Source organism: Macaca nemestrina, chromosome 18, assembly GCF_043159975.1.
Source record: "Macaca nemestrina isolate mMacNem1 chromosome 18, mMacNem.hap1, whole genome shotgun sequence".
In the NCBI taxonomy this organism is placed as follows: Eukaryota; Metazoa; Chordata; class Mammalia; order Primates; family Cercopithecidae; genus Macaca; species Macaca nemestrina.
In genome coordinates, this window is record NC_092142.1 from 68,867,866 (window position 1) to 68,885,748 (window position 17,883).

General features: G+C 49.3%; 1 protein-coding gene across 1 annotated transcript; it reads right to left on the bottom strand.

Annotated features, from left to right (window-relative positions):
* Positions 1–3,101: 3,101 nt before the first annotated feature.
* Positions 3,102–16,604, bottom strand: LOC105491349 (NIN1 (RPN12) binding protein 1 homolog). Its single transcript, XM_011757686.3, has 9 exons — positions 16,494–16,604; positions 16,240–16,372; positions 13,281–13,411; positions 10,680–10,751; positions 10,342–10,467; positions 10,047–10,247; positions 9,363–9,460; positions 6,047–6,191; positions 3,102–3,839 (listed from the first exon to the last, which is right to left on the bottom strand). Exons 1-9 carry the CDS (start codon positions 16,554–16,556, stop codon positions 3,570–3,572), a joined length of 1,239 nt encoding a protein of 412 aa, XP_011755988.2. The 5' UTR covers positions 16,557–16,604; the 3' UTR covers positions 3,102–3,569.
* Between the last annotated feature and the right edge of the window lie 1,279 nt (positions 16,605–17,883).

Here is a 17,883-nt window from a genome sequence, read left to right on the forward strand (position 1 = left end):
CCTCCCGGGTTCAAGCGATTCTCCTGTCTCAGCCTCCTGAGTAGCTGAGATTACAGGCACATACTACCAGGCCTGGCTAATTTTTATATTTTTTAGTAGAGACGGGATTTCAGCATGTTGGCCAGGCTGGTTTCGAACTCCTGACCTCGACTGATCCACCGGCCTTGGCCTCCTAAAGTGCTGAGATTACAGGCGTGAGCCACCATGGCCAGCCTGGTTGTTTGATTATTCTTATCTCTAGCTAGCTATCTATGAATGACAGTCTCGCTGTCGCCCAGGCTAGAGTGCAGTGGCATCATCGCAGCTCACTGCAACCTCTGCCTCCCGGGTTCAAGCGATTTTCCTGCCTCAGCCTCCTTAGTAGCTGGGATTACAGGTGCCCGCCACCACACCCAGCTAATTTTTGTATTTTTAGTAGAGATGGGGTTTCACCATGTTGGCCAACCGTGTAGCTAGGACTACAGGCATGCGCCATCATGCCTGGCTTTTTTTTTTGTATTTTTAGTAGAGATGGGGTTTCGCCATGTTAGCCAGGCTGGTCTCAAACTCCTGACCTCAAGTGATCCACCCACCTTGGCCTCCCAAAGTGCTGGAATTACAGGAGTAAGCCACTGTGCCATGACTTTTTTTTTTTTTTGAGACAGAGTTTTGCTCTGTCACCCAGGCTGGAGTTTGGTGGCAGGATCTCAGCTGCAACCCCGTCCTCCTCCTGAGCCCAAGTGATCCTCCTACCTCAGCCTCCCAAGTAACTGGGACTACAGGCAGCACCATGTGCAACTAATTTGTTTCACTCATTTTTGTTTGCGGGGTTTCGCTATGTTGGCCAGGCTAGTATTGGACTCCTGAGCTCAAGTGATCTGCCCGCCTCAGCCTCTCAGAATGCTGGGATTACTGGTCTGAACCACTGCGTCCAGGCAGGCAGTTTTTCTTCTTTCGAGACACGGTCTCTCTCTGTCACCCAGGCTGGAGTGCAGTGGCGTGATCTCAACTCACTGCAACCTCACCCTCTCGGGCTTAAGCAATTCTCCCACCTCAGCCTCCCAAGTAGCTGGGACTACACGTGTGTATCACCATACCTGTTAATTTTTGCATATTTTGTAGAGATGGGTCTCACTGTGTTGCCCAAGTTGGTCTCAAGTTCCTGGACTTGAGGGATACTCCCACTTTGACCTCCCAAAGTGTTGGGATCATAGGCGTGAACCACAGCACCCAGTCCATGACTTTTCGTTTTTGAGATGGACTCTCGTTCTTATTGCCCAGGCTGGAGTTCAACAGCACGATCTCGGCTCACCACAGTCTCTGCCTCCCGGGTTCAAGCGATTCTTCTGCCTCAGCCTCCCAAGTAGCTGGGATTACAGGCACCTGCCACCATGCCCAGTTGTGTGTTTTTAGTAGAGAAGGGGTTTCTCCATGTTGCTCAGGCTAATCTTGAACTCCTGATCTCAGGTGATCCACCCACCTCGGCCTCCCAAACTGCCAGGATTACAGGCGTGAGCCACCGTGCCTGGTCCAACACTTTCTAAAATTACATGAGGCCCGGCGTGGTAGCTCACGCCTGTAATCCCAGCACTTTCTGAGGCCAAGGCAGGCAGATCACCTAAGGTCAGGCATTTGAGAACAGCCTGGCCAACATGGCAAAACCCCATCTACCAAAAAAAAAAATCCCTGGGCGTGGTAGCACACACCTATAGTCCCAGCTACTCGGGACGCTGAGGCAGGAGAATCACTTGAACCCGGGAGGCGGAGGCTGCAGTGAGTTGAGATCGCACCACTGCACTCCAGCCTAGGTGACAGTCTCAAAAAGAAAAAAAAATTACATATGGACTGTTGGCCAAATCCTGGCCAGTCTTACTTAGTAGTCTTATGGCTACTAAATACAGAATGAAATGGGTGGGACTAGGAGAAAGGGAAGGAATTCCAAGATGATGGTGAGAAACAGGGGTGCAATTAAACTAAAAGCCTTACCCTCTTGTGTTCTCTGGAGATACTCTTTTGACCTAGGCTGTTCTCTATGTCCTGGGCTCAAGTGATCCTGCCTCGGCTTCCCAAAATGCTGGGGTTATAGGCAGGAGTCACCGTGCTCGGCCTCCTAACCTTCCCTCTGTCAGACAGAACAGAGTATGTGGAGAAATGGAAAAGGCACATCGGAGTCGCCCGGGTTCTAACCACTATTCACCTCCCCTCCAGTACCCTGTGCTGCAGGTGGGTGTCAACCCATCAGTCCTCCCAAGAGCAGGAGTTTCACAAAGATGGGGACAGAAAGCGGGCAGTGTTCACCCTCCCTCCTACCATCGCCACTGGTACATTTGTTGCTTAAAAGCACAGATGGGGCCAGGCGCGGTGGCTCACGCCTGTAATCCCAGCACTTTGGGAGGCCGAGGTGGGTGGATCACCCGAGGCCAGGAGTTCAAGACCAGCCTGGGCAACATGGTGAAACCTCCTCTCTACTAGAAAGAAAAAAGAAGAAAAAAAACTTAGGCACGGTGGCACTTGCCTGTAATCCCAGCTACTCGGGAGGCTGAGACAGGAGAATCTCTTGAGCCAGAGAGGCGGAGGCTGCAGTGAGCTGAGACTGAGCCATAGTACTCCAGCCTGGCAGCAGAACGAGACTGTCTCAAAAAAAAAAAAAAGCACAGATGGACTAAGTTGTTATCTTGGTCTAGCCACTCACAGGCTGTGTCACTTACCTCTTGTAGCTCAGGACTTGCTTGAAATAACAGCAGCCATACCCTGTACTAACGTTCTATGGATTAAATGGGCTAATGTAGAGTAAGTAGTTAACACAGTTTGTTTCATAGCTCTTCGCAATGGAACAGTAGGCAGCTGAAGAAAGAACTGATACGGGGTGATTATCAGTGCTGTCATGTTACATAATAGTAATGTACCAACGTGATATTTCTTGAATTTGCTAACTCTACTGTGGTTATGTAGAAGAATATCCTTTTCCTAGACGGCTCATACTTTGTGACTGACTGTGTGTACAGAAGAAGATGAGGCAGAACCGTAGGGAATCCAGGTGAAAGGCCGGCAGGGAGCTCACCACATTGCACTTTCCAGACTAATGGAAACCATTCTCAAAAAAAGAAGAGGTTAAACGAAAAGAAAGAAATGGTAGTTCTTAGTTTTATTATAACCTTGTATTTTCTGGCAAAAAGATAAATCTAAATGCATGATCTCTGGGCACACAGCTCAAGCATCAGCCTCGAGATGACCTAGGCAGCAAAAATTTGGCCTATTTAATAAAAATGCACAGGCGCTTGCAGCCGCATTTACTAGAAAAATATTATCCTTTGGAAATTCCTTTCTCGAAGATTGGCTCCAGGGCGCTGTTCTGTTTGTATCCAATTCCCTTTCCTTGGCAGGCGGCCAGGTGCTCCAGACGCTCACAGGCCATGGGACAGCCCAGTTCCCTGCAGACCCAGCAGAGCATGGCGGGGCAGAGCCGCACTGTGAAGCCCACCTGTTATTTCCATCGGGTGGTCCTGGAGATGACACGGCTGGGGAAATGGGACACCGGACCTCCACAGTGGCCAGAACACCCATCCAGTTTGCCTGCAGGAACTCGCACTTCACCTTTTCTTCACAAACTTCTTTCTGGAAGCGTTGGGATTCAAGCGTCTCCGCCCAGCTCCCAAGGTGCTGTCCCGGACCTGCAGGGTAGCTGAGCGGCTGGAGACGTCGTTCTCCACAAAGGGCGACACCCCGGCGACGTAGTCAGGGGCGAACACGTTGGTTTTCTGCCTGGCCTTTCGGGAGAGTCGCAGCTGAGGGAAGCGCTGATCCTCGGTGAGGTGGGGGTTGACGGCGTATTTGCCCCCTTTGGGAGTGGGAAGCGAGTACTGGAAATAAGACAAGGAAGGGCCGTTAGAAGAAGGCGCAGCCGACCTTGCAGATCCTGGTGCAGGCAGATGACAGCGGGTGGTAACTGACTGCCCACCATGTGCTACGTGGGACATGCCGCCACCTCCCACCTGATTCCCACCTCAATTCACACATGAAAGACCGAGCACGGTATTTTGACTACGTACCTTCAGCTAAAGACAATACAGAAACAGAAATACAAAACATTCCAGTGTGTATTTATACACACGTGTATATATTTCCTAGCTCTGTCCATTGGAGCCAAGACGCAATGATACCCCAGGACAAGAGACACACCCAGTCTCCAGATCTTTACTTCTAAAAACCCTCCTGCATAAAAAACCAGAGCTCCTGAGAGAAATGGCAGATTCTGGCGCACAGGCAGGAGACGGCTGAGAGGCCGGGAACTTCTTGTTACGCCAGAAAGTTGTGTTGAAAGAGTACCTGGGATCTGTCAAAAGAACACAGGCTCCCACTGGCCACAGGTTGGCACAATGCGAGGCTCAAAATGACAGTGACAGATCACAACCTGTAGACTATAACACAGATCCACAAGACCACACTCATAGAAATCAATACATGGGAATAAAAGGAAAGTTCCTCCTTACAGTAGAATACCAGGCCATAAACATGGAAGGAATGACAGAAAATCACCATTTGGCAATCATCACTCTAATAACTGTTTCAGGCAACTTAAGTTCAACGAGAAATAATATATACATAGTCTCAGTCTCTTTCTACAAATTAAGTATTATAAATAACTTTACAGGGGATGAAGGTAGCAGAAGCCACTGAACCAAGTGATCAAGGTTAGTATCACCAGTACATTATACAACTAATTATCTACCCACTGAAATGAAGTCCTGAGGAGGACACAGCAGGATCACTTCCGGGGTGTTCCTGCCAAAACTGCATAGCCCCAATCTAATCCAATCCCGAGGAAATACCAGACTCGCCCAAGGGGAGGGACATTCTACAAAGGAACGGGCTCATAGTTTTCAAAAGCGTCAGGGTCATCTAAGACAAAAGACTGAGAAAGGACCCCAGACGAAAAAAGACGAGATGACAAAATGCAGCGTGTCACTCTAGACTGGATTCTCCACCCAAAAAATCTCCTTTTGTCAGGAAGTTTGTAGAACAACTGGTAAAATCTGGATTTGGGTTTGCAGATTACACAGTGGTATTGCAGCAATGCTGATTTCTTGATTTAGATAAAGTCCTTGTTTCAAGGCAAAAGGGCATTATGTGCATAATTTACTCTAAAATGGTTCAGGAAAAAAATACGTACATGTATAAAGAGAAAGCAGATGTGGGTACATGATTAACCCTGGGAAATCCAGGTGACAGGTAAACAGGAATTGCTGGCCGAGTGCAGTGCCTGACACCTGTAATCCCAGCACTTTGGGAGGCTGAGGTGGGCAAATCACCGGAGGTCAAGAGTTGGGGACCATCCTGGCCAACATGGCAAAACTGTCTCTACTAAAAATAAAAAAATTAGCCAGGCACGGTGGCGTGCGCCTGTAATCCCAGCTACTTGGGAGGCTGAGGCAGGAGAATCGCTTGAACCCAGGAGGTGGAGTTTCAGTGAGCCAAGATGGCGCCACTGCACTCCAGCCTGGGCGACAGTGAGGCCCTGCCTCAAACAACAAAAAACCCCCAGGAATTGTTTATACTGTCTTTACAACTTTTCTGTAAGTTGAAAATTATTTCAAGATTGAAAGGTTTTCATGCATGCGTGGCTATTTTACTGTTGGGAGAGGCCAGTGCCACTCATGACGCTCATTTGTCCTCCAATCCTTCCCTCCCGGTTCTCTGTTGGCAGCTGCTGCGCATGTACCCCATCAGGCCCTCTCTCCTGTGCTGTGCTTTCCACACCTGTTCCTCTGCACCATGGGTGTCCCGAGACCCTGCCCATCCTTCAAGTCCTGCACAAATCTAACCTCTGCCTTACTCCAAATGAGCTCCCGCTTCGTGAGCCACCACTGCCGCCTTTCACAGCTACTGCCCGAATGACCGGTCGCTTCTCAGGAGATGGCATGTGTGCATTCTCCCTGCTCCGTCTTGGTACCTAGGTCCCAGGCTTTCAATCCCTGATCTTGCAGAAATGACTAGACTGCTTTTCTTTTGTCCTTTCTGTTCTTTTTGACTCTGGCGTGGGGAGGGGACTGGGAGAGGCGCCACTCACCCGGAGGCCACGGGGGTTGAGCACCTTGGGGTTGCGGGAGAAGTGCATGTGCAGGGCGCCGTCGTCGCTGACGGTCACGGACACTTTCTTCAGAGTCTTGTTCCCACAGTGAGCACAGAACACTCGGCTCATGTCAGACGTTGTCCTGGGAGACACAAAAGGAGACGATCTGTGCCAAAGCCACAGGCAGCAAACGCCGCCCCAGAGTACAAGGTGGATCCCAGGCCTCAGTAGAAGAAACAGGGAAGGGCTGAATCGCACCACACATGTCACAAAGATGGAGGCCACTGAAGCTGTCAGCAAAGGGTCGCTGCATCCCTCTGAGGGACAGATAAACCACAGGCGGGGCGGGTAAGGAAGCGTGCCAGCGAGCAGGATGCAGTTAGGTGAGTCCCGAACCCTTCCTACACACCGCCGGGCTCTGTTCTGTAGGGTTCACGTCACTAGTCCTGGGAGGATGGCACCATCTCTATTTTCCAAATGGGGAAACTGAGGCAAGTTAAGGCAGCTTGCTCAAGGTCACCCAGCTGGTCCATGGCAGATAAACCCAGGCAGTCTGGCTCCAGAATCAATGCCCTTCACATCACGGCACTTTCTCGAGGGGCACCTCGTCACACCACGAGCTACCTTCTCTCCAAATGGCAGCCTGGGTGGTAACTCGGGAGCAGCTCTGGAGGCGGCAGAGCGTATTAATGAGACAGGAAACATACTGCCGTGGTTGAACGAAGCCCAGGTGCTGAGGACAGACCCAAGGCCTCCCCCGCCTACGCGCTCTAAGCCCTGTGGACAGTGGACCCTGGACAGGAGGAAGTTGCTGCTGCCAACGGCAAAGCAGTGGCCCTGGTCCCTGTTCTTCTGGAGTTCTCCATCAGTTCCCAATGGTCAAGACACAAGAGCTGGGTGGAATAGCTGGAGAAGCCAAATGCCTTACCCGAAGTCTCTTGTGAGTGAACTAAGCACCGCGTAACAAGTGTTGGGACCTAATTATTTTGTACAGCAAACTGTGCAGTCACGGGGCTAATCTGACAAGAATGAAGAACATTCCAAGTGTTTCTAAGAACTGAGTGTTAATCTGGTGAATTTAGTGCTTCTGTAACAAAGGACGTTGGAGAAAATGGAATTTTATGAAGCCAGGAGCTTTACTGTCATGAGCCTGAAACAGCAAAATGACATGAAGCTTCAGAGGAAGGTGCGGGCCACTCTGAGGAGCGGCAGAGCCACACTGGCTGGCGGGGCTGGGCCCCACGCCTGAGTGCTGGGTTATGCTCAGGCCTTCAGGGAATGAGGCTTCACACAGGTAACTCCCCGCCCAGTGGAAGAGCTGGGGACCCAGAGCGGCACCTTTGATGATTCATAAAGTTCCTCATGGGCCTCTACAAGGGCACCACCAGATGGATCTACATGATACCCCCAGACCCAGCCTGAGCCTGCAGAGTGGCAGATGCCACCCTAGAGTAGGTCCCAGGCCACATTCCACCAGCAAGGCTGCGGCAGAGGCTCTTCCACGCCAACCAGGCGGTCTCCAGGGTCCCAGAGGCCTCCCTACAGAACACCAGCCCTCACCACAGGAACCAACTCAAGAGTCAGAAAAGCAAAGAGAGGTCAGTGGTCAAGAAACTAACAGTTCACCCGACAGGCACGCTGCTTATGTACCGGATACCACAGAGTCCTTGACACGACTGTCTTCCTAGTTCCTCACAACCACCTTCTCAATCTTATTAACAATCTGATAGGGCCGGGTGTGGTGGCTCATGCCTGCAATCCCAGTTCTTTGCAAGGCCGAGGCAGGCACATCACTTGAGCTCAGGCATTTCAGATCAACCTAGCCAACATAGTGAAACCCTGTCACTACTAAAAATACAAAAAGTTAGCCAGATGTGGTGGTGGGTGCCTGTAGTCCCAGCTACTTAGGAGGCTGGGGCAGGAGGATCACTTGAACCCAGGGGGCAGAGATTGCAGTGAGCCTATACTGTGCCACTGAACTCCAGGCAACAGAGTGAGACTGTCTCAGAAAAAACCAAAACAAACAAAAATACGAAGCCGGGCGCAGTGGCTCACGCCTGTAATCCCACCACTGTGGGAGGCTGAGGCGGGCGGATCAGAGGTCAGGAGATCAAGACCATCCTGGCTACCACGGTGAAACCCGCCTCTACTAAAAATACAAAAAATTAGCCAGGCGTGGTGGCATGTGCCTCTATTCCCGGCTACTCAGAGGCTGAGGCAGGAGAATTGCTTGAACCTGGGAGGCAGAGATTGCAGTGAGCAGAGATGGCGCCACTGCACTCCAGGCTGGGCAACAAGAGGGAAACTATCTCAAAAAAGAAAAAAAAAGAATCTGAGAGGTGGATGGCTCACGCCTATAATCCCACCACTTTAGGAGGACAAGATAAGAGGATTGCTTGAGGCCAGGAGTTAAAGACCAGCCAGGGCAACATAGTGAGACCTCATCTCAAAGAAAAGAATCTCAAGCACAAAGAAGTGAATCAGCTTTTGCAAAATCACCCTGGCAGCAGGACACAGAATCTGGATTTGAACCCATGTACTCTTCTTTTTGTAAACAGAAAATCTCTCATGTATAAAGCAGACAAAACGCGAGAAACCCCCCATGTATCCATCACCCCCCCCTCAAAAACTATCAATTCCCGGCCCATCTTATTTCCTCTCCACCCCCACCCACTCCTTCTACTTGTGGATTATGTCAAAGCAAATCCCAGACATTCCAAGGACAGACGTTTCAGTATGTGCCGCTAAAGAATGAGGCTCACTGTTCCAGAACCCATGTCCCTAACCTCATGCCACTGAGAGAAGGTGGGAGGCCCCTGGCAACCTCTGTCCCCAAGTTCTCGGCGCCCAGGTGGAGACAGAACCCAGGCCCCAGAGGAATGACAAGGTGGAAGAAACATACATTAACGTAGGGCACTCTTTAAATAAGTCTGTAGAAGAAACAGGAAGAGTGGGCTGGGCGCGGTGGCTCACACCTGTAATCCCAGCACTTTGGGAGGCTGAGGTGGATGGATCATTTGAGGTCAGGAATTTGAGACCAGCCTGACCAACATGGTGAAACCCCACCTCTACTAAAAACATACAGAAATTAAATTAGCCGGGTGCAGTGGTATGTGCCTCTAGTCCCAGCTACTTGAGAAGCTGAGGCAGGAGAATCACTTGCACCCAGAAGGCAGAGGTTGCAATCTCAGAGTGAGCTGAGATTGTGCAACTGCACTCCAGCCTGGGCTACAGAGCGAGACTGTGTCTCAAAACAAAAAAAGAAACTGTGTGTTCCACAGAGGGCACCAGGGCCAGGTCACCAGCTACGTACTTGAAACAGCCGTGGCAGCGCAAGATGTAGCTCCGGGCCTCGCGAATCAGCATGCCGTTCACCGCCAGCACGTGCAGCCCCATCTGCAGCAGAACATTCTACAACCACAAGTTAAAGAAGAACTCAATTTTCTTGTCATCAATTTTCTTTTCACATCAATTTTGTAATCACAGTTATGGGAACTTCACAAACCCTGCGTTGCCCATATTCCTTGGCTTTTGTGAAGGAAACTCAGCCTGGGGAGGCCTCTCAAGATGTGTAAACGAGGACGAAGACTCAGATGTCTTTCTAACACTGTCCTGGAGCCTGTGTTTGTCATTTTCCATGACCTGTCATTAGCAAGCTCTCTCAATGGACATTTTATTTTGTCTGGGGCAAATATACTCATTGCTGGCTGAAAATTGTCTCTCCCTGTCTTAAGAATCTGAATGACCACATGACATCATATACACTGAAGAAAAAAAAATAGCAAACATTAAACATTTAATGTACTATACAAATGTTGTCATCATATCACGATTGTCTAGCCTCTAAGCAAAACTAAAAATCACCAAGGGCACAGGCGGTTTCCAGAACCAGGAAAACAAGCGCTGCGCAGCACCAGCTCCGTGTACATCTGTGCAGCTCGGTAGGACCACTGCCGATGACGTGTGTGACACGTGGGCTCAGGCCCACCCTACCCACCTGCATGGCGAAGTCTGTGGTCACGCAGCCAACCCGCACGTCCTTGGGGACGTCACATTGCTCCAGCTCCTGCTGGATCTGCTTGATGTTATTGGGGGTTATCCAGCCACCCCCGTCGTCATCGCTGTCATCTTTTCTGTCTTCAAACCCGTTTTCTTCCTCCTCCTCCTCCTCACTTGGAACATCCTCACTTCTGTCAATCTGAAACATCAACAGACCTTTCAAACTCCCAGCCCACAGGAGCAGTGGGGGAGACGTTGAGCTGTCGTCCGAAGACCAAAAGTCAAGGCCTCACCAGCAGCTCCTGCAGTTCATGATCAATGCTGGGCAGAGGGTTTCTCCAGAACATGAAGGAACTAAATTCCAGGTTCTCAGGCTCACAAGCTGGGTGTCCTTTCTCTGCTTCTTGCGGGGATTTAGGCTGAAATCAAAAGAAACAATTTTAAAACCTGAAAATCCATCTGTAGCCTTTCAGGTTACAGATGAAATCACATATGACAAACAGATCAGACACGGCTGGACAAACTATGTTATTGGTCCATGTAAATTTAGTTCACTGTGAACACATAACTTACAGAAATGTGACATGTTTCAGAAAAGAGCATGAAGAGCCTAGCTTGTCTAAGAAATTACCTTGGAGGGCAGATGGAAACCAGAAATGTGCAGAGGTGTTTCTGGGTGCTGAATCGATGAGCTCACTTTAACCTTTAAAAAACCAAAAAACATATATTACCTCTTGTTATCAAAGTTAAAGATACCCAGTTTTTTTTTTTTGGCCGGGCGCAGTGGCTCATGCCTGTAATCCCAGCACTTTGGGAGGCCAAGGTGGGTGGATCACCTGAGGTCAGGAATTGGAGACCAGCCTGGCCAACATGGCGAAACCCTGTGTCTACTAAAAATACAAAAAATTAGCCGGGTGAGTGCAGTGAGCCGAGATCACGCCACTGCACTCCAGCCTGGGTGACAAGAGCGAGACTCTGTCTTAAAAAAAAAAAAAAAAAAAAAAGATATCCTTTTTTTTTTTTTGAGATAGGGTCTTGCTCTATCACCCAGGCTGGAAGGCAGTGGCACAATCTCGGCTCACTGAAATCTCCGACTCCCAGGTTCAAGCAATTCTCATGCCTCAGCCTCCCAAGTAGCTGGGATTACAGGCGTGTGACACCATGCCCCACTGATTTTTGTATTTTTTAGTAGAGATGGGGTTTCGCCATGTTGGTCAGGCTGGTCTCAAACTCCCAGCCTCAAGTGATCTGCCCATCTCAGCCTCCCAAAGTGCTGGGATTACACACATGAGCCACCGTGCCTGGCTGACATCCAATGTTTAAAAAAATCAGAGAATAAAAATTAAAAAATAGCTGGGTGCAGTGGCTGAGGTAGGAGGATTGTTTTGGGCCAGGAGTTTGAGACCAGCCTGGACAAAAGTGACACCCTATCTCTATAAACAAATTTTAAAATTAGCCAGGCATGGTGGTGTACACCTATAGTTCCAGCTACTTGGGAGGCCGAGGTAGGAGGACTGCTTGTGCTCAGGAGTTTGATGCTGCAGTGAGCTGTGATCAGCGCCACTGTACTCTAGCCTAGGTGATAGCAGGATCCTGTCTCATTAAAAAACAAACAAAAAACAAGTGTGGTAGTTCATTCCTGTAATCTCAGCATTTTGGGAGGCCAAGGTGGGGGGATGGCTTGAGCCCAGGAGTTTGAGATCAGCCTAGGCAACACAGTGAGACCCCATCTCTCTTAAAAAAAAATTTGAAGGTAGTTTCAACTAGTGCAAAAATAGGAGTCCACCATAGTTTTGGTGACTTTAGGCAGAGAAGATTAAGCAATTGTTTGTCAACACTATTGAAAATGAACTATTATTAGGTTAAACTTTTTGGCTTCTAAAATCTTCTGGCTTAGAAATAGACAATGGGCACAGGCACAAATTTATCAGTCTCTTCAACTTAGCCATACTGGGTAAGACCCTAAAAGCACAACAGGAGTCAAGAGTTTTGAAGGAAGCAAAGGTTTGAAAAAACACTTGCACATACTTAGTGTTCCTTCTTTTTTACCTCCAGAAAACTCTCTTTTTTTGAGATAGGGTCTCACTGTCACCCAGGCTGGAGTGCAGTGGTGTGATCACAACTCACTGCAGCCTCAATCTCCTGTGCCCAGGTGATCCTCCTGCCTCAGCCTCTCAAGTAGCTGGGACTAAAGGTGCACACCACCATGCCTGGATAGCCTTTTTTTTTTGGTAGAGATGGGGTTGCCCAGGCTGGTCTCAAATGCCTAGGCTCAAGTGATGCTCCTGCCTTGGCCTCCCAAAGCCCTGGGATTATAGGCATAAGCCATAGCACCTGGCCAGAAAGAATTGTGTTTTTTAAAAAATTATTATATACAGATATATAGATTTTTATTCTTTTTGCATTTTCCAAATTTAAACCTTTCCCCAAAACCTACAGATCAAAAGAGACTAATCAGGAGGCTAAGGTGGAAGGATCACTTGAGCCCAGGAGTTCTGAGACCAGCCTGGGCAACACAGGTAGACCCTGGATGAAGGGGGAAAAAAAAGGGACTGAAACACATTTGCCAATTGTAATGTATGAACCTCAAACTCTTAACATTTACAGAATAACTGAGGAATGTGAACGCTGACTGGATATTTGATAACAGGCATTACTATTAATTTTGTGTAGGTGTAATGATGGCTTTAAAGTTGAGAATCTTGATCTTTAGAGACATACCAAGAAATAACTATCAGTGAAATACTACACAATGTCTGAGTTTAAAATACTCAGGGCTGAGGCCTGGCACGCTGGCTCATGCCTATAATCCCAGCACTTTGGGAGGCTGAGGTGGGCGCATCACCTGAGGTCAGGAGTTCGAGACCAGCCTGACCAACATGGCGAAACCCCGTCTCTACTAAAAGTACAAAAGTTAGCTGGGCCTGGTGGTGGGCACCTGTAATCCCACCAACTACTCAGGAGGCTGAGGCAAGAGAATCGCTGGAGGTGGAAATTGCAGTGAGCTGAGATCACGCCATTATACTGCAGCCTGGGCAACAGAGCAAGACTCCATCTCAAAAAAAAAAAAGTACTCAGGACTGTGGATCAGTGTAGATGAATACAGACTAGCTATGAGATAACTGGAGGGGGATGATGGGGACCCTGGGTCCATTACACTAGTCCTTCTACTTTTGTGTATCTGATCGTTCCCACAATATAAAGCTTCTAAAAACCCATCCTCTTGATTTACCTTCTGTGGTTCCTGTTTTAGGTGAGACACTCCAACAAACTCTGCTTCCAGCTGGTATGTGAGCGCAAGCACTTGGATGTCCGTGGCAGACAGGCTGGGGTAGTCTCCTGTTTTCTTTGAAAACTCAGTCACTGTAAACAACAGATTTCCATCTTCAGTTAGAGGCAAAAAGCCATATGACCTTGGATAACCAGTGGAAGTATCAAAATGATTTAGAACACATCAAAACAATGGAAGTATCAAAACAATTTAGAAAGGATCACTGTGTCATGAAAAGTCTTAACACTTTCATCCATTTTCTGACCTTTCCCTACACGCAGTTGAGAAATTTGTATTCTCCACCACCAAGACTCATGCCAGTTAGGTTTACTGTAACACCCTTATCAAATGCAGAGGAAGGAGCAGAAAGTTGGCTGGGGCAGGGTGTGGTGGCTCACACCTGTAATCCCAACACTTTGAGAGGCTGAGGTGGGCAGATCACTTGAGGTCAGGAGATCAGCCTGGCCAACATGGTGAAACCTGTCTACTAAACATACAAAAATTATTTGGGTGTGGTAGCAGGGGCTTGTAATCCCAGCTACTCGGGAGGCTGAGGCAGGAGAATCGTTTGAACCCGGGAGGCAAAGGTTGCAGTGAATCAAGATTGTGCCACTGCACTCCAGCCTGGGTGACAGAGTGAGACTCCTTTTAAAAAAAAAAGAAAGTTGGGGTACGGTGGCTCATGCCTCACCATGGGAGGCTGAGGTGGGTAGATCACTTGAGGTCAGGAGTTCGAGACCCACCTGGCCAACATGGTGAAACCCCTTCTCTTCTCAAAATACAAAAATTAGCCAGGCATGGTGGCACGTGCCTATAATCCCAGCTACTCGGGAGGCTGAGGCAGGAGAATTGCTGAAACCCGGGAGGTGGAGGCTGCAGTGAGCCAAGATCGTGCCACTGCACTCCAGCCTGGGCAACACAGCCAGACTCCATCTCAAAAAAAAAAAAAAAAAAAAGTTTCAGATTTAGAAGCATTCTGGATTTCAGATCCAGGATGCTCAACTTGTAATTGTAGTAGTCTATGAGGAAACAAAAAGCACTTGCTTAATGCATAATAAATGTCAGCTGTTCGACTGCTGTTATTCTCCAGTCATCCATAATAAACATTTAAAATTTCCTACTTTGGGAGGCCGAGGCGGGTGGATCACGAGGTCAGCAGATGACACCATCCTGGCCAAATAGTGGCCGAGACGGTGAAACTCTGTTTCTACTAAAAATACAAAAAAAATTAGCCGGGCAGGGTGGCGGGCACCTGTAGTCCCAGCTACTCGGGAGGCTGAGGCAGAATGGCGTTGAACCCGGGAGGCGGAGTTTGCATGAGCGGAGATCGCGTCACTGCACTCCAGCCTGGGTGATAGAGCAAGACCCCATCTTGGGGGAAAAAAAAAAATTTCCTGAAACAGGCCGGGCGCGGTGGCTCAAGCCTGTAATCCCAGCACTTTGGGAGGCCAAGACGGGCGGATCACGAGGTCAGGAGATCGAGACCATCCTGGCTAACACGGTGAAACCCCGTCTCTACTAAAAAATACAAAAAAAAAACTAGCCGGGGGAGGTGGCGGGCGCCTCTAGTCCCAGCTACTCGGGAGGCTGAGGCAGGAGAATGGCGTGAACCCGGGAGGCAGAGCTTGCAGTGAGCTGAGATCCGGCCACTGCACTCCAGCCTGGGCGACAGAGCGAGACCCCGTCTCAAAAAAAAAAAAAAAAAAAAATTTCCTGAAATTAACAGAGAGATATCTCCTAATACACTGGTACAAGGAACACTAGGTATACTGCTCTTATTTCCTAAAAAACAGACATTAGCAGCAACTACAATTTACTGTCCACTTACTGTGCACTAGGCACTGCATTAAAAGCTTTACGTGTTAATTCATTTCATCCTTTGCCAATCTTCAGAAGTACTATTAGTATTTCCTGGGAAAGATTTAGTAAGTTGGCAAAGATCACAGAGCTACTAAGTTGGTGGAGAAAATCGTAGAAATCACAGAGGAGGTAACATCATCTCCACTATCAGCCTCTAACCTCTAAAACACTTCCAAACACTGAGGGGCCTTTCTTGGGTATCACCTTGATTCCCAACAAGAGAACAACGCTGACTCCTAAGCCAAGAGACAATTGTTTAATTTTGTTTATTTTTTATTTTTTTTGAGACGGAGTCTCGCTCTGTCGCCCAGGCTGGAGTACAGTGGCGCGATCTCGACTCACTGCAACCTCCACCTCCGGGTTCAAGCAATTCTCCTGCCTCAGCCTCCCGAGAAGCTGGGATTACAGGAGCACGCCACCACGCCCAACTAATTTTGCATTTCTAGTAGAGACGGGGGTTTCCCCATGTTGGCCAGGCTGGTCTCGAACTCCTGACCTCAGGTGATCCGTTCGCCTCCGCCTCCTAAAGTGCTGGGATTACAGGCCGTAAGCCGCCGCGCCCAGTTTAATTTTCTTTCACATTTAATACAATGCCTTAAAAGCACTCCCTTTTTAAAGCTCTGTCAGGTGCAGATCTTTATATCCAGTTATCAGCCTAAGCTACTGAAAAGAAATGTACAAGAGTAGTAGCAAGAGATCAAAGCTCTTATTTTAAATCCAAATAAATTTATTGCGTGTCTGCAAAGTGTTTAACACTGTGCTGACTGCCATATTCCTCAGTTCATGCTCACAGCAACCTTGGAGACAGATAAAATTATTATTCCCATTTTGCAGATGAGGTAAACGAGGCCCAAATTTGAATGTTATGCCCGAGGGCATACAGCTAGTTACTGGCTGACTCCAGACCCAGGAAGCCTGTCTCCTACCACTATCTCCTAGGAAGTGCTGGCTCTAAATCTACTGCTCTGATAAGGCAGCTAGACCCCAACTCGCACCCAAGTGGGTGCCATCTGCGTCCGGGACCCCGGCTTCCCACCAATGCTGGGGCAGAGGCACTCACCCAGCCGCACGTATTCCGGTAAGGGCTCCTTGAACCGCAGCTCGTAGGGCAGGACAGCGAGCCGCCTGCGTGTGGCCTTGTCCCGAATCTCAGTGACCACCTCCCGGATGGTGTAAATGTTCTTCCCGATGTCCTGCGGACAGAACGCCCCAGCTCAGACCCGCCCGCACCAAGTAACGCTCCGCCCGACTCCACGCACTCCCAGAGGGGCGGTCAACCCAGATCTTTCTTGTCCCGCAGGGAGCTCCCCGTACCTGCAGAGCCGCATCCCGCAGGAAAGCCCCAGCGTCCGCCACAACGTGCTCCACTGGAGCCATGTTGGCGGCGTGAGCAGGGAACGCGCATGCGCACGGAGCTTGCGCCTGCTCCTCTGTCCGAGTCTGGGCCTCTGGGAACCAGGAAGAGCAGCCACGATTTGGCTGCGCCTCCTGGCGGCCGCGCCAGCACCTCCCGGCTTTACCCGCGCGCATGTGCAGCGACACCGCCCACACACTCAGAGAAGTGTGGGCGGGGTCAAACCTTGGGGGACACCTGGGAAATCCGCTTCAGCATCTAGAGCTTAGCGCCTTCTTTACCTTTGAAGATAAAACCTGCCAGGTGTAGTGGTGCGCGCCTAGAGTCCCAGCTATTAAGAAGGCTGAGGCGAAAGGATCGCCTGAGCCCAGGAATGTGAGACCAGCCTGGGCAACATAGCGAGACCCTCATCTCTTCAATAAATAAATAAATGTAAAACCTGTATATATTCCTATGGTTAAAAGTCAATCAATACAGATTACCTAATTTCGTTATCACAGCACGCCTATGAGATAGACACTGTTTTATTTTTTGTTTTGTTTTATTTTTTGAGACGGAGTCTTGCTCTGTTGCCCAGGTTGGAGTGCAGTGGCGCCATCTCTGCTCACTGCAAGCTCTGCTTCCCAGGTTTACAACATTCTCTTGCCTTGGCCTCCCGAGTAGCTAGGACTACAGGCGACCGACACCACACCCGGCTTTTTTTGTATTTTTAGTAGAGACGGGGTTTCACCGTATTAGCCAAGATGGTCTCCATCTCCTGACCTCGTGATCCGCCCGCCTTGGCCTCCCAAAGTGCTGGGATTACAGGCGTGAGCCACTGTGCCTGGTTCAACCTTCCTCACCACTCAGTCTCTTCATCATCTAGAACGTGCCTGTGCTACCTGCCCTAACAGAGTATGGCTGGAGGCTACTTCTCATTTTCTAGTTTATCATATCAATTTTTTTTTTTTTTTTGGGGGGGGACAGAGTCTCACCCTGTCATCCAGGCTGGAGTCCAGTGCGCAATCTTGGCTCAGTGCAACCTCCGCCTCCCAGGTTCATGCGATTCTCAAGCCTCAGGCTCCCCCTGAGCTGGAACTACAGGCGTGCGCCACCATGCCCGACTAATATTTGTCTTTTTTGTAGAGATGGGGTTTCACCATGTTGCCCAGTCTGATCTCGAGCCCCTGACAGTCTGATCCCGAGCCCCTGACAGTCTGATCCGCCCGCCTTGGCCTCTCAAAGTGCTGGGATTACAGGTGCCAGCCACTACGCCCTGCTAGCTTTTACTCTTAATGCACAGTGCGTGCTCTTTGCCTGTCCCTTCTCCCCTTTGGTGAACACTTACTCAGATGCTACTAAGTCTTTTCT

Excerpts from the sequence above, each read along its gene's own strand:
- LOC105491349 (XM_011757686.3), bottom strand. The coding sequence starts at position 16,556 with ATGGCTCCAGTGGAGCACGTTGTGGCGGACGCTGGGGCTTTCCTGCGG. Across the intron at positions 13,412-16,239 it reads ACCGGAATACGTGCGGCTGG|TGACTGAGTTTTCAAAGAAA; the intron begins GTGAGTGCCTCT and ends TGTTGTTTACAG. Across the intron at positions 3,840-6,046 it reads TCAACCCCCGTGGCCTCCGG|TACTCGCTTCCCACTCCCAA; the intron begins GTGAGTGGCGCC and ends TCTTATTTCCAG.